Genomic DNA, 16,031 nt, shown 5'->3' with positions numbered 1-16,031 from the left:
GGGTGGAGAAAGGACGACGCGTGCAGGTCGTGTACTTTACGTGTGCGTACAAGGAAACGGAATTGTGTGTGAATGGGTCTAGTTAGGTACTATTTTATGAGCAATAACTGCCGCTATAAACATAGCAAACACAGCCAGGCAGGTCGTGCGCCTGGCTTGGTCTCAATCGGTACACACTCTCTTTGTATCTCTCGTTACCTTTCCCCAATTTTATTTTATCCCCCGTACACCAGCAAGAATGTCTAATCGCCACATTCGCCCGCCCGCCCGCCCGCTCGTCTCTCCATCACCGGCCGATCGGCCGGGAGATATTGAGACCGAAAGCTACACCTGGGGTAAGTTCGGAATGAACTCTCGACCCCTTTCGAACTGTCCCATCAGAGAGGATTAGATTTTACGGATCGTTAGTCAGAACGAGACTGTCTATAATTGCCGAGAATTTAGAAATAGAGCGTGGCTGATTTTCGAAACCATTAGTGCTTAACTGGCCGTCATTCAGTACGCTGTGTCCTTAAAGTTATGCGAATTTATTTTCTCTTTGTGAAGATTTTTCCGGGTACCCCGATTACGCGATTAAACAATGCTATTGTGTTATAACTGCTGGAAAAATATGAAATTCTATCACTTTTGTTGATCGATGTCACCAATATGATGTATTCACAAGGTTATAACCTTTGGGAAATATTACGCTAGAATTTGTATAAATATACGATACATTAGGGTTAAGGTATCTTTTTACAGTCTGAAAACGAGATCAATTCCATTCCGACTTAAGCCTTGTACGTGACGCGAAGATTTTCAGCGTTCTCCAAGATACAATAGTTTACTTCAGGAGTATTCTGACTGTGTGACCCGCCGTTCTCTTGCCAGTCGAGTTATCTCTATAGTATCTGCCGCATAAATCAGGAGCCGTGGATTACGAAACTAAGGCTGCGGAAGTAACGGGATTAACGTGCATCGCCGGTTAAGGGCGGACGCGGGCATGATGCGCTTCGTGGTGTGGCGCAAACTCCATAATTAGAAGGATGAAACGCGGCTACGCTACGTGTCTATGAGCTATCGCGTACCCGCTTGTTCGAATTATATGTATCAGCTCGAAATTTCCTACAAGCCATTATTCGCGAGATTATTTATATAATTCAAACATCACAAAGGAGTATGTAATACGTAATTTGTAAATGAGAAGCGATTTGGCACCAGATGTTTTGGAAACGAGTTTGTTTCCTTACATAAGAACTATACTTGTGCGATCCGGTTTTCGTTGTTGGTATCATGTCTCCAAAGTCGCGCAATACTCTGTTGGTTCTTGCCATTAGACCGAACTAGCGGTAATTCTCGTAAACATCAGTCCGCGTTTCTTATCCTGATTCTCTCGACTCTCTAAAGTAATTTTGGAATTAGCTGCCGAAACATAGATTGCGAGGAAGCTTGTCCTACTTTGGCCGGCGGAGTTTGCAAACATATAAACTTAGTTGTCAAGGTGTTACTTTAGTTCGCTCACTTTCGGCTGATGAGAAGTTTCCGTCGCGAGAACGATGCAATTTTCAGAAAAGAAACGACGATCGAGGTAGTATTTTCTTAGGGACTAATGTAATTAAAATTTACGACAAACAACGGTTGAGTCTCGACAGCAAGAATAAAAACTTAACGGCGATGTTTTGTCGATTATTTGTATTATGCTGTTGAAACAAACTAGATACTTATATTTATGTCACGGTTATATATCAACGATGGAAGTGTGTGAGAAGATATAGAACATAGCAGGCGTGGTCGATGGTTAACAGTTGGGTCACGTTGTTCTTGCAGTCGCAAATACTTTAATCTCGTGCTCATCCTAGCCGTTTCGCGAGCTTTCCGTCCGCACCGAGACTTCCTTTTCCTTCGTTCGCGTTGCGTGGTGAGAATGTCCTCGTCTGGTCGATGTCGGATAGACTCAAAGTAGAAACGAGTCTGTAAGCCTCGTTTCTTAGCCAGTCTGGAAATATCGCGACGCCTTCTCGATGCTCGAAAATCCTTCTCGCGTGAGCATCGAGATTTCGCGTGTATAGTTCGATCCCCGATGTATGATTAGAATTAGAGATTTACGTGAATTCATCGAAATTTAAGTACGTATTCATGAAAATTGATGCTGAGTTAGAGCTGTAGTAGCACGCTAGGCGGTAAATTGTAGTTTCGACGCTTATAGCAGAACCAAAATTTATGTTACGGGTTGAAATTGCATCAGTGTACTTTATTAGTGCGACGAAAGTAATATATTTGCATGGAAGGTGAAAGGTCTAATCGTATAATTATTAGGATCCGTGTCTCTTTTGGCTAGATAGTACATTCTCCGATTATTCCAACGAAAAGTAGATTGCAATGGTTTGGACGGTTACCAAGAAGCAGTACGAATGCGAGTTGTAGCGGCAGGGAAATAGATCTCAAATACGCGGCAACTGCACGAGCAACGTGTAAACCGGGATTCTGGTTTCAGCGGATTATTTACGATAGTTCGCCGTAACATTTTTCAGAAGTTTAATGTGGCGAAATATTCACGATTCAGCGCTCTCCCAAAAATTCGAATGGAAAGTTCATGTTTGTGTTTTCGAAGTTCTAATATAAAATCTTCTTCATATTGTTACGTAACAATACATTAGTGTTATATTGCGGAAATATTATCGATTACATGGAATATAATAATTGAATAAGTTGATCGTAATATAGATTTGTATTTATTTCAGTTATAAATATTTACCTATAATAGTTTACTCTAACATATAGATATGTTGTTTTTATTGCTTATAATTTTAGATGTTAACAGTTTTAGATTCATTGAAACAGGTAAACTCTGTGTCTTAGAAAGGCGAAGTAAATAACAGTTGCAATGAAGCTTCCGTATCTGTTGTGCTTGATCTTTTCTTTTTACTTCGTCTCTCCTGTCGTCTCTCCTTTACTCTCCTGCGCCACAAACCGACCACTTCTATTTCTCCGGTCCAGGTCCGGTACCGTTTTCCAAGACCTCTCCACTCGTGACGCTCGAGAGAATAATTTAGAGAGCACTTTGGTAGTGACGGCGGCGATGGCGACGACGACAACGATGACTCTACCCAACCAGCCACCCACTTATCCACACCGACCAAAGATGTCTTTCCACTCGCTTTTCCACTTTCTTCCTCTTGCCATGCCCGCTTTATGAATTGTCTGGTCCGAAGTTATGGCCCGCCCGGAAAACCGTAAACTGCCGGCAGCGCCGTCGCGAATCAACCGGAGGTGGACTGCTAGTGACATTCGCGGAACTCTTTCGCAGAGAAGCTCCGGCAGACTTCCGGAGTGTTGCCGTCTTTCTTCGTTCTTGGTGAGGATTACCTCGGCTTGGAATCGAATGATGGCCAAATGCTTTTTGATTTATAGACAATTCGCAATCTTCTCTTCTCGTTCAAAATAATCGTAGTTCCGATATTTGTTCGCGAGTTTCTTGCAATGTATGACAAATACGATTTATATACAATATCGTTGCAATATGTAACAAATGCAATTTATATACAGAATTGATTCGGATTATAGACGAAAGAAAAAAATATGATTATTGCTCGATATTAATTGCATGCAATGTACATCTATATGTAATGGCACACGAAATGCGTAAGCGTCGCGTATCGATCGTTGCGCAATTAAGCGTAACGGAAAGTGAAGCGAGATGACATCTGCACGTTGCAGGCTTTCTCTGATGGATGACAGTTCTTACTGCTTTGAGCGACGCGCCGATATTCGATGATATTTTGATAGCTAGATTGACGTTGACACAATGACAAGTTTGCTTCTGATTCGCGAGAGAGAACGCGGCTTACGCGGCGCAGAGTAGTATCGCAGAGACAAGAGCATGACTAAATCAATACTTTGATGGATGATGCCATCACTCGAGCTTGGCATCAATATACGAATGTTTGAAGGAACGCGCTGACAGCAAGAACATAAGTGTTGCGAGATAACATTCTTATATTGTCACGCGCTCTATAAATTTAATATATCTGTTGTTGTGCAAAGAGACAAAATCTTGTTTTATATTTTGTATTTACATCGAGATGTTTTACAAATTTTTAGCAAATTCTTTTTACAGATAAAAATTCTACTATTTGCTAAATATTCGTGAAATATATTGTCGTTTTTCCCGTCAACGATCACAGTTTCAAATTTACCCGTATCGAGCTTTTATTTGTTAATTAATCTTTGTTTTTGCGTGTGCAATGCCAAAGAGAGACGATCATATTTGTCCAGTCACTGGTGCGGAAACACGTGACATACGTCGGAGCAGTAAGTTACGTCGTTCGTCTCTCTATGACGACTCGTTTTACGAGTACGGGAAAGGAGTAGAAAGAGAGGAAATGGTAGTTCTCGTGACCACGAAATATAGTCGAGACCCTTTTGTCGGTACAAAGAGCGAGCCCGCGGCGAGGAGCCCAGCGGAGCGAGGGGCGCGTTAATACTAAAAGCAATAAGCAAGGAGTGGTCACAGTCGGGCGGGGTGCGGATACAGGGTTTTTCGAAGTTATTGTTGTGACCACCACTATTTCGCCTCGGCTAGAGTCTCTACCACCCTTTCTTGACTCGCCTTGCTAAATTAAATTTTGTCCCGTGCGCGGAAGACCGCGTAACAAAGACCCGGGAAAGTTTGTTTGTTGGTATCGAAAGAAAATTATACAGATCTGAGAGAGATTCTCTTGAGTATTTTGCATTGTGCATCTCTTGGTTAGAAAATTTTGTCTCGTCGTTCTTTTTTTTGGTATAAAGTGACAATGCGTTAGTTTCATGAAGTATTTTTGGTACCAAAATGTAATAAATGTCTTTAATTGAGTCAACACAGAAAGTCAGTGTGTAAAAATTATTATTCTTTTATATATTAGTAATATCAGTGAAATACGCAAACATTTCGATCCTAGGTTTAGATCCTCCTTAGTACTTATGTTGATAATATAATAATATTTAACTTTAATTTTATATATCGCTAATGTTCTTACAAAACTATCATTTTTGCGTCAATGTCCTTATTGTTTGAGCGAAAAACATTAGGCTATGATGTTGTCACAAGTATCATCTCATCTGTTAGTCCGTTTCAACAATGCATTAAATTGCCAAATTTACTAGACATTACAATATTTTATACAATATTTTTTGAATTGTTAAAATTTATGATGTCAATTTTCAAATTAATTAGACAGTTCGACTTACATGAATGTGATACGTGATATATGATTAGAGATATCAATTGTATTTTTGGTACGTAAATTATTTCATAAAACTGATGTATTGTCACTTTATATCGAAAAAGAATGGCGAGATGAAGTTTCCTAATCAAAAGATGTACAATGTAAAATACTCAAAAAGATCAGTCTTGCATAAGTATCATCGATCAAGTTCGCGTTCGTTAGAAGTTGGAGTAATTCCGAAGTAGAAGAACGTTTACCAATTCTTCTATCGTATGGATGATAAATCGCAGCATATTTATTTACGTTTGAAAAGATATCTTTTTAAGGGGATGTTGGAGTTGTCTTGTTTTAGGAACAAATGCGACTAGGTACACACATACGGTTTACAATACATGATTACGAGACAACATTCATTATATACTACGAATAATGTTGCACACACACATATATATATAATATATACACAAATTCTTAAAGTACTAAATTATCTTTGTTTAGCCTTTTAAACTTAACTCTAACGACTTATATATTTTTTTTAAATTTTATATCTGGCTCTGTCTTTATTCCGAATATAACTTACATAACCTTTCCACGAAAGTAAATGTTTTGATAAATTGACAGCATTGATCGCCGTATTGAGGTAAAAATGGGAAATCTATAATTTTTAAATTTTTTCCTGCTTTGAACATAAAATACAAAAACATTAGCATGAATGTATTTTAATCGTGGAAAAGGAATTTTAATTCTATGAAATTAATGCGAAGTAATTATACTGAGAAAAAAGTTGTTAATTTGACTAAATGCATTTAATTCGTAGCGATTATTTATATATTTTGATTAAATATACGTGAGTCATGTCAATAAAATCTTGTAATTTAAAACATGTTATTTGTTTGAATTGTAATTTGTTTGAATTAACAAATATTTGCTTGACAGCTTGTGACCGCTACATTTAGTTGTATCAACTAATATTGTTTGATTCAACAACTTTTTTCAGTGTGGAAATGATATTTTTGTTGGTAAAAATACGATTTCAGCATCACCTTAACAACATAAAAATGTTTTTGGTTTGTTTTCTGTTATTTTATTTTGAACCGGTTTGAACTGATTTTTCTCTTGAGTCCAATTTTCCTTTGCTTTCTCTTTTTTTATATCGTTGTATACCGGTATATTGCACCACGGTGATTCAGCAAACACGACGGGTTACGGAGTCTCTGTCATAAAGTGCAGAGCGGCGAACTCGCGCACGACGTGCTCAGAAAAAACGATCTCATCAGGATGTTTCGATTCGGGAGAATTGTATTTGGCGACGCCGTGCCCGGGATTAAGCGTCGCCCGAAAGAACTGGGTCATCGATCCCCAATGTAATTTTAAATTAACGCACATAGTCAGTACACCGCTGCGCGTTTTATTTTTATCCTCATAATTCAAAAAAATCTGCCGAAGAAATAATTTTAGTATAGCGCATCCTCACCTTGCATCTCGTTCTACCTCGTTATTTTTCCGAAATTCTTTATTCGCGACAATCTATCAACTTAATCGGCTCCCGGCTGATTCGCACAGTACACAATGAATCGTAGCATCACGGCATCGTCACTCTGCGTAATCCTCGCGCCGGCAATTTATATTAATTAGCCCGTTCGCGCGCGGGACCATTCGCGCTCAACATAAATTACCGCCGCTAATGATGAATGTCAGGTATAAACGTAATATTATGCAACTGTGCGGCTGTGTACGAGTGCCGCGTTCGGGGTTGCCTTCACCCTCACGCTGCCAAGTAGATCCGGGTCGTTAGAAGCGTGCACCAGCCAAACGTGACAGTGCGTACATATACGCACATATACTCGTCGCAAAATCAACGTCACGTTCCTATACAATGATTACAATCCGTCGACACGCGTGGCGGTAATATAGCTACGATTCGACATTACCTTCAACCATGGTGATCACGAATCATTGATCAAAAATCAGCGAACCGTGCAATGATTACCGTTTTAATAAGTGCTTCTATTTTGGCTCATCTACGTCGTTCGTCCGTTACATGATGTACTGCTATGAGATTTTGAAGCGTAAGCAAATGTAAATGTAATGGAGATTTGACGTTATGAATGACATAAATGAGTTAATTAGCTTTTTGGTAGGTAACAGTTTTTTAACTATTATTATGGCTTCATAAAAATTAAATATTATCTAAAATTCTATACTTAAAAATTTTAGTTTCGTCATCAAATTTAGAATTTCCAATTACATTATATTTAATAATTTAATCTAAATTTGCTTCATAGAACAATTAATACAATCACGATGTTCTGACTTGGCGAAGATAAGGAAACTATACGAGAAACTTGTGTAAGGTAGACTATCGTAGATGTTTTGACATGTTTAGTTTTATTCAGCGTGCTTTGGTGGTGACTAGCGGACAAAAGCATCAACGTCTTCGTGCACATTTAAAAGTCGAATAACAAGTCCGAGCATGATCGATATAATGAGTTAGTTGATTCATTTAGCACTTGCCGCTTTTATTTAGCCAGCCGAAGAATCTTGCAACCTCTGTATTTTCACAGTCTACTCAGAAATCCACCAGACTTCTCTCCTATCTCCTCCTCTTCCTCCGTAGGCGTCCGGGTTCGTACACGACCCGCATACCAGTTCTTGTCTTTGCAAGGTGCCTTTACTCGATCCCGTCCCCTTGGTGCACCGACCAAAGGAATCCCCGGGTCTCCTCCTCAAAAGTAAAAACGCTGGGTGGGAAAGGTTGGTTGCAATCAAGCACGGGCGCGGACTTTGAGGGTGCTCCGTCCCGTTTTCTCACGGTCTGCATTATCTTCCCAGACTCCCGTCGCGACTCAAACTCTATCCTACACCTTACCCTCTCTTCCTCCAGTTGAAGAAATCAGGGGATGAGGTAACAACGAAGGCGGAAGGGATGTCTCTTCTTTCTCTTTCTCTTTTTCTTTCTCTATCTTTACTCGCGTCTTCCCTTCGTCCCTTCTCATTCCTTCGGTCTTAGCGAAATCGCCATCGATCGTCGTTGAAAAAGGAGTTAAGCTTATTCGGTGGACGCTGCAGGATTCGCCTTTGCGATCGTTCCTAGTTACATTAGATTTGACGAGGATGTGATCTAAAAGCTCGTTCGAGTGAATAGTCAAACTACTAAAATTCGATTCGACATTTGTTCGAATGGATTACTTTATCGAAGAATGAATAGTATGGAACAAGTTTCGTGAATTATTGTTGAAATACCGAATTATGTAATATATTTGAAAATATTTGAATCCTATAAATTGAAATGTTGTAATACAAATATACATGGAATGTAATAATAGTGCATAGCCTGTGTGTAGATCTAACATTAAGTAGCCACACAATTTAATTCAATCCGGTACGTTTGTTACAAGAAGTGATGGTACTTGGAATACTATTAGTTCTCTTTAACAATGGAGACAGCAGCTGCTTCGCCACGTTGTATTCGTCAGTCACGTTGAATGACTGCTCCTCCGATTTCGAGTGACAACGGCACTTGAAATCTAAGTTTGCTTTACGTCTTGCTGATGTCTTAAAGCTCTCATTAGTTAGCTCGTCGTCTTCGACGAGCCCAATGACGGGTCTGGGGAAGAATTAGCGATGTCAATATTTGCGGTGCAATCAACTCGCTTCGACTTCCCGTCCTCGTCGTCGATTTGTCCCTCCCCCCTCTCCACTTTCTCTCTGTCCTAGCTTCGACACCGACGCTGATTGTCATCCACACTTCCAGGCTGCTCGCCTGCGTTGTTGCTGTTGTCTTTTCTCATTTCGCTGGCTCGTTTACCTGATCTGTACATAGCGTCACCGATAGCAACGAACGCCTACGCCAGGTATCCATTTTAGCCAAAGCAAATTTGAGGAACATGCTCTTTTCACGGAACAAATATACGTAAATGTTTATTTGGCCTTCCGATTGATCTTTATCGTTCTCAATTTATTAAGTAGCGAGTAGCATTATCTCACGCCGCATAGATAGTTTTTTTTTTATTTTCAACCACGTTATCTAGCAAACTACAATGATATGTGACAAAGAATCCGCGCACAGACCATTTGTACTTCTTACGTTTGACAAGTCTCTGGCAATTTGTCGGCCTTAAGAATGATCGAGCGTCTCGAAACGGATCGTGATGTCTGAGATGGCCGGCGGCGGTGAATCGCGACGATGAAACGATTGCGGTGTGGACGAAGAAGAGAAATGTTGAAATTAAAGTTTTCGCAAGTTATTTGAACGCTATCTGTGGCGCGTGTGGTATGAATCGAATGTCATTTGTTGGACTTAAACGAGTGGGCGGCGGCGAGATATAAAGAAGGTGGATTGCTCGGAAGAGAGCGGAAAAGAGGGGTTATAATGCAAACCCTTTCTCAGGAACAGCGAGGACATCGAATGGGAGAAGGACCACATCGATGGAAAAGAGCACGTCAGCGTCGCAAATTGAAAGTCCGCATCCAGGGATCTACTATTTTCTCGTCCCTCTCGTACAAATCTTTGTTCGCAGCTGAGTCGTTGTAATCCTTAGAAATCAAAGGTGCCGTCGATAGTCACCATAGCCATCGTAGTTATCGAAAGTAGGTAACAACCACTGACGAACTGATTATTAGAACGTCATTGTAAAGTTCATAAATTTTTCTATAAACTGCAACATTTTTATTATAGCTTGTAAAATTGTTCGTTTAATCGCGCATTTATGCAATAATTAACGTTATTACATCGCGCTATCTCTCTTGATTACTTTTTCTCGACGAGAATAATAGCCAAGAATAATGGACGAGATTCTACGACGAAGTAAATAAGACAAGGTTCCGCGATTGTCACACGATCTTTGTTCCCAACTAGTCCTATTCGCCTCGATGGCATTTTCCCTTGACCTCTCGCTTTCCTTTTCGCTTTGCTTCCGTTTTGCAGCCCTCCCTTCTCTTTTCCACCTTTCCCGCTACTTCTCCCTCTTCCTCTTTATCTCTCTTTCTCGCCTTCACCCTTACCTAGTAGCGTGACACATGGCCAGCATTTATAGCGCGAGATAGCGCCGGCGGTTCTCGACAGCGCCGGCAGATTTATCCTCCACGGTTATTGGAGTTATACAAAGGATTTTTCCAACTGATCCCATAAAGTATCTGTGCCTGATGCCCTATTATTTACGCAGCCGGCAATGGCTGATGTCGCGGAAGCGCGCTCTAGCTTTTCGCTCTTCCTAGTTTTTGCGAGCGTCGTCATGAGCTTGTCGCAGATGCTATTTTACGCTTCGTCGTTTTCGATTTATCGTAAAAACGATATTCGCCCATATCGCCTTTTCATCGAGTGAATTATTGTTGTCGATGGGCATCGACGGCATAAAGTATGTAAAATTCTTTTTTCCAAAGAGACAATCTAGTAGATTTATAATTTGAATGAGGAAATATTTAACCTTATTTGTTATATTTGAAACGACAGAATTGTCACTAACAGCGAAAAGAATTTTTTTTCAAGCGCTTGTTAAAAGCTTTTGTGGCAGCCCTTCTAAAGTCCATCATTCTTATCACGCGTGTTTTCAAACGCAAATACTTGCATTGTCTGTGAGCTGCACGCGTTACATCGGCCCATCGTTGTAGTATTTATCCCTATGCTCGCTCGTTCGTTCATTCGTTCGTTCGTTCATCCATTTGTTTGCTAGCGACGAGTTCGTACTGCGTTGTTCGGCATTAATGGATGGCCCCTGTTTCCGTACGTTTTATCGCCAACTGAAGCTCATAGGTATCGTTCGAATCGTAACCGCCGAAGCCAAAACTGGCCGAAGCATTGATCCAGTTCTGTAGAGAATCCAGGTGAATAGTGCGGTTCCACTCGTTATCTACGGTGATCCTGTCTTTGAATTCTTTTCGGTTAAAAACGACTTACAAATCCTGAAAAGATTAACGATACTGGTGGAACAGAGGGAAACGATAGATTATCGGAATGCGCATAGTATTCGACATACATGCGTTATGTGCTTGACATATAACATACGTTGGAAATAAATGTGCAATATTAAAGTATCATATTAGATCGCGACGTGAACAACACAACCGTTAAAAAGACTAAACGGTCAAGTTGGATCTCTAGTGCTGAAACAATTCCACAGCACATGTAAATTTATTATTACAAATCCAATTCTGCAAATTGCGCCAAATTTATTTTTAGTCTTAAAATTAGCAATCCTAATAGAATAGTAATATTACAAATTAAATTGACAATTTAATATTATTAATATTCATAGGCATTTTTATAATAATCTTTGAACACTTAAAATCCGCGTAACTAATTTTATTGCGAAAAATAGATATTACCTCGGAAAAAGATACATAGGTATATTAAATAATTAAACTATTTTGAAAAATAAAGTATTTTAAATGAATAAATAAAAATTAATAATTTTTCAATTTAATAATGCAAAAAAAAAGTAAAAACGATTTTCTTTAATTTGCTCGTTAATACTTACAGTCTCGTTAAAGTGATTAATTAAATTCTGCATTGTGTTACAAGAATATCTTGAGGTATTTTATTTTTATCGGAATTTTTTTTAGCATGTTTTATTTTCATGTACCTATTCTAATTATTGGAAAATGGAATATACGTGACAGAGAAGAATATTTTCTTGGTTGCAGGACTCCGAAGGTGACACACCTCTTCACGACGCGATCTCTAAGAAACGGGATGACATGTTGGCTCTGTTGTTGGACCACGCCGCAGACATCACCCTCACCAACAACAATGGCTTCAACGCTCTTCACCATGCTGCTCTTCGTGGCAACCCAAGGTGAGTGCTTCGCATTTTCAAATGTGACGCTTTTGTCCGCGACGTTGAATGCGCCGTTCTAGAATTTAACCGTCAGGTAGCGAGATTCGCGATGAAGAGAAACACCAATAAACAGCTTGCGCCGGATAACAATTACGCGCGTCTCGTTTCGTAGACTTAATGGATCACCATGTATTTTGAGAATTTGAATGGTTGCGAGAAATATCTCGTTAATCTCATGCACGTAATTTTGATTATTATTATGTTTGTGCGTTAATGAATATTTTATTTATACGCGCACGATTGTGACTGGAAATTTTAATTAATATGATAGAGAGATACTTTTTATCTGAAATCTTTTTATCCGAAATACGAGCGTTTAAGCTAAACGTTGGTCGCGAACAATGGGTTTTTCTGGATACGAGGCTTTTTTCATAAGAACTTACGAGTGAGATTTTCCAACGGCATGTCCGATCGGTCCGTTCTTTTTTCCGCCTTCTTTGTTCTCTTGTTCGACGAATCATAAAAGAACGTCGAACCACAGATGTTCCCAAAGCTGTCGTCGCCGACGATGTTCCTGTCATCGTCTCGACGAAGTCTAATCGATCTGGTCATTCTCGAGAGGTAGCGAGTCAATTTTACCTCGATTCTCGCCTCCCGTCCTCCTGTTCAATTTAGCCACGCGGACTCTCGGAGCTTTTCGAGATTTGCCCACTTCTAGTTATTACTTCTCGACGCAAAGATGGAGTAACGAGAATGAGACGAACGGATATTCCAATATGAACGATATCTAGTTTGAAACTACATTATTCGATTGAAATAACATTATTTCGTAACGACGATTTTATTTGCTTATCTATCCAAAATACGTCATCATTTAAAAAGGAGAAAAAGAATAGTAAAAATTAGAATTTCTTACAATTTGAAAGAAAAATCAAAACAATACATTTATGCCTTTTTAAGCCAAACATAGGATATTGGTGTGGAAAATAATTTATTCAGTTACTTAATATCTTGGCCATACGTTTCGATTCAAGCTTCGGATTCTTTTCAATGTCAATACAATGGTATATGGTGTCAATCAAATGTATCGTTCCAACGAAATCATACTTCCGGTATTGTCTTACTCCTGTTTATTTTTTGTATTTTTTTTCTTTGTCTCGTTTTGCCTATCTTTTTTTATGTCTTTTTCTGTTCGCATGAGAGATTTGTTTCAATATTTCGCATCTGCTTCTGAATCCAGAAAATCGCGATACTATCTGGATGTATTCTGTAGTCTTATAGTCACGATTATGAGTATTATGACTATTATGAGAGATTTACTTTCAACCCTTCGGATCGTGTGAATGTCAGTGATTCGTAGTGGCTTTCGCTTTACGACGTTATCGCTGAAATAACATGAAAATTTTCATTATGCAACCAGAAAGAGACGATATCTGGATTCGCAAATTATTTGTCTAGACTTCCTTAATTCTTAAGTACGTTAGCAGTACCGTGAAATGAAATTAGAACAAATTTAATTCTTTCACAATATAAAGAAAGATTTCGAAATCCGATGTCCAGAAAATTAATCAGTGAACAAAAGTCTCATGAATATTCAAGATTCTAATATACATATGTTAGAGCAACAAATTGGTTATTATCTCTATATGAAACAAAACTGCAATTTTTATTACAACGTATAGTTGCGTTAGTATAGTGTCTCATTTTACTATATTTTTATTTACGTAAAAAATCTCTTTTTACAACTTTTTTGCGCGATAAATTCTTTCAATCGTATTGTCATATTCTAATTGGAAAGGCGGAAGAATAAAATATCGTGGAACAAATTTCGCTGATAAATCACCTTGTATTTCACGCTTCTGTTGTCACATCAGTGTACATAAGACAGCGTGTATTGGTACGCGAACATTTATCTTTGTTCCGTTGCTATCAGTTGGAAAAACAGCAAGAAGGGTGACTAAATAAGGTCATGTAAAAAATTTTCGATTATATAAAGAAGAGATAGATGAAGAATTAGATCGATGGTTTCTGATATTGCTTTGATCGAATGTCTCGGTTCAATTTACCATCATAATCCGAGACTTACATTATGAGGAATTAGCGAAAACTCGATATTGCTGTCTCTATTCCCATTGCCCAGAGCGAACGATAAGGTTAATCGTCCGAAGAGTATTGACGTCAAGAAACGTCAACTTTGTCGCCAGTCTCTCCATAGCTGGGGTAATTATAGCGACTATCTTACGTAGGAAAGACGCTCGAGGGTGACTCGAAACTAATTCAGACTAGGATAGTTTGCGGTAAATGAGTACTCGAAACCGATGAGGTTTACTTTGCCTGTCATTATATAGATCGAAGAGCGAACGTTTCACAGTGCGGTGCCTTCAAGTAGGCACCGCAATCACAGAAACGTATTAGCGTCGGGATAGGCGGAATGTACTCGGAGCCGTACAATCAAGGATCGTTTGCTCTTCACGAAGAAATAGCGATCTCTGTTTCAGCAAAGCGAGATAAACGTTATAGTATTCGCGCGTGTTCGATACAAGGGCTATACGGGTCAGTCGTTGTAAGGCGTTTCATACGTGATTGCTCGGCTCGAATGTGAGTTTAAAGCGTCAGCAAGTATGTGTCCGTGTTCGTTACACCGGTTGCATTCCCAAAGTACACTTAGATAAAGACGAATGTCAGGTATATTCACTGCGACCAATTCTGTTTTCCTTCTTCCTGTCCCAGTATTCTTCCGTAGTCTTGCTCCCGGTCATGGACGGGTCGCGGCCTTTCTTACGGTTCTCTCTTTCTCTCTCTCTTTCTCCCTCTCTCTCTCTTTCTCCCTCTCCCTCTCTTTCTCCCTCTCCCTCTCTTTGCCGCCCTTTCCTGACTCCTGCTCGTGCCCCGTTGGCCTTTTCTCGCGTTTGCACTCGCCTTCTAAAGGAGCCGCCGGTTTCTCTCAAGATCCGTGCCATAGCGCTCTGAAGCCGAACGAACGGACGTCCGGAGACGTAATTTCCTGCTCTCCTCTGGTGCGGCCTCCCCCCATTACCCTTCCCTCTCTTGCCACGTCTGCTGCTTTGTAAGGTACATTCTCCGAGGGTTGTCGACGAAACTTCTCTCGTTTTCCATGCTTCTGCCCACGGTTTCTATACATTTTCAAATTAGGATCGATCAACCAAACGTGATTGTGAATATTCACAAAGATACATTTACAAAGCCTTAAATTTGCAATTATTACGAATTAATCATGTGTTAATCATTTGGTAACAGAAAGTGGTGATGTGTTATTTTCACGACGACGATATGATCCATGGAACATTTTATTTAAGGAAATCCTTGCATTCTTAAATTATTTCCATAGAGGAAGAAATTCGATGAAAATTTCTGTTAATAATTATTCAAAATACATGCTCCGTGTAACTTCATTATTATTATTATACTAAATTGTCAATTATATTGTATTTATGTTTATTACTAAATCCATTGTCATTGCTAAACCTTTTCAAAGGATTATTGCCACAACATAATAAATTTCCACTCTGTGGAAGCGTAGCATAGCATAGCAACGTGAAGTTACTGTATAATAAATAGTGCATCAGCGTTACATTATCGACGATGAGTATTCTATGAGCCATAATATTTTTATGGCTATCAAAACGGTGAACCCGATTGCAATCAATAATGCTTTACCATTGTAAAAGTAGAGTACTGTCAAAGTGTCGGTCAATACGCGGGCGTTACAGTGGAAGAGCACTAAAATTGATCGGTTATGCTGTCCCTTTGTTATTGCCATATCGCAATAACCTGTTGTTCAACCGTGATGGTCTAATCATTATGCTCACGGATAGAGATACAAACATGCATCATATACTAAATTCTAGCACATGAATCGCCCCCTTTGGTATTCAAATATTATGATATCATCTGCATGTCGATCTCTGTTTAACGTAAATCACAAAATTGATATTTAAATTGTCATTCTCTGTGATTATTGTAAAGAAATAGCCTCGCCTAGGTAAGCGTTTTGAAAATATACATATATATGTGTGTGTGTGTGTGTGTGTGTGTGTGTGTGTGTGTGTGT

General features: G+C 39.3%; 1 protein-coding gene across 1 annotated transcript in view; it reads left to right on the top strand.

The window, feature by feature from the left end:
* The window catches only part of mib1 (E3 ubiquitin-protein ligase mind bomb 1), a 418,118-nt gene that overhangs the window by 38,168 nt on the left and 363,919 nt on the right, over positions 1-16,031 (top strand). The window contains exon 9 of the mRNA XM_018462058.1: positions 11,826-11,977. Coding sequence (XP_018317560.1) covers positions 11,826-11,977 — 152 coding nt within the window. The remainder of the gene's footprint in view (positions 1-11,825; positions 11,978-16,031) is intronic.

The sequence above is a fragment of the Mycetomoellerius zeteki genome, unplaced genomic scaffold (genome assembly GCF_001594055.1).
Source record: "Mycetomoellerius zeteki isolate Tzet28-1 unplaced genomic scaffold, Tzet1.0 scaffold135, whole genome shotgun sequence".
Lineage (NCBI taxonomy): Eukaryota > Metazoa > Arthropoda > Insecta > Hymenoptera > Formicidae > Mycetomoellerius > Mycetomoellerius zeteki.
This window is presented reverse-complemented; position numbering and strand designations above follow the sequence as displayed.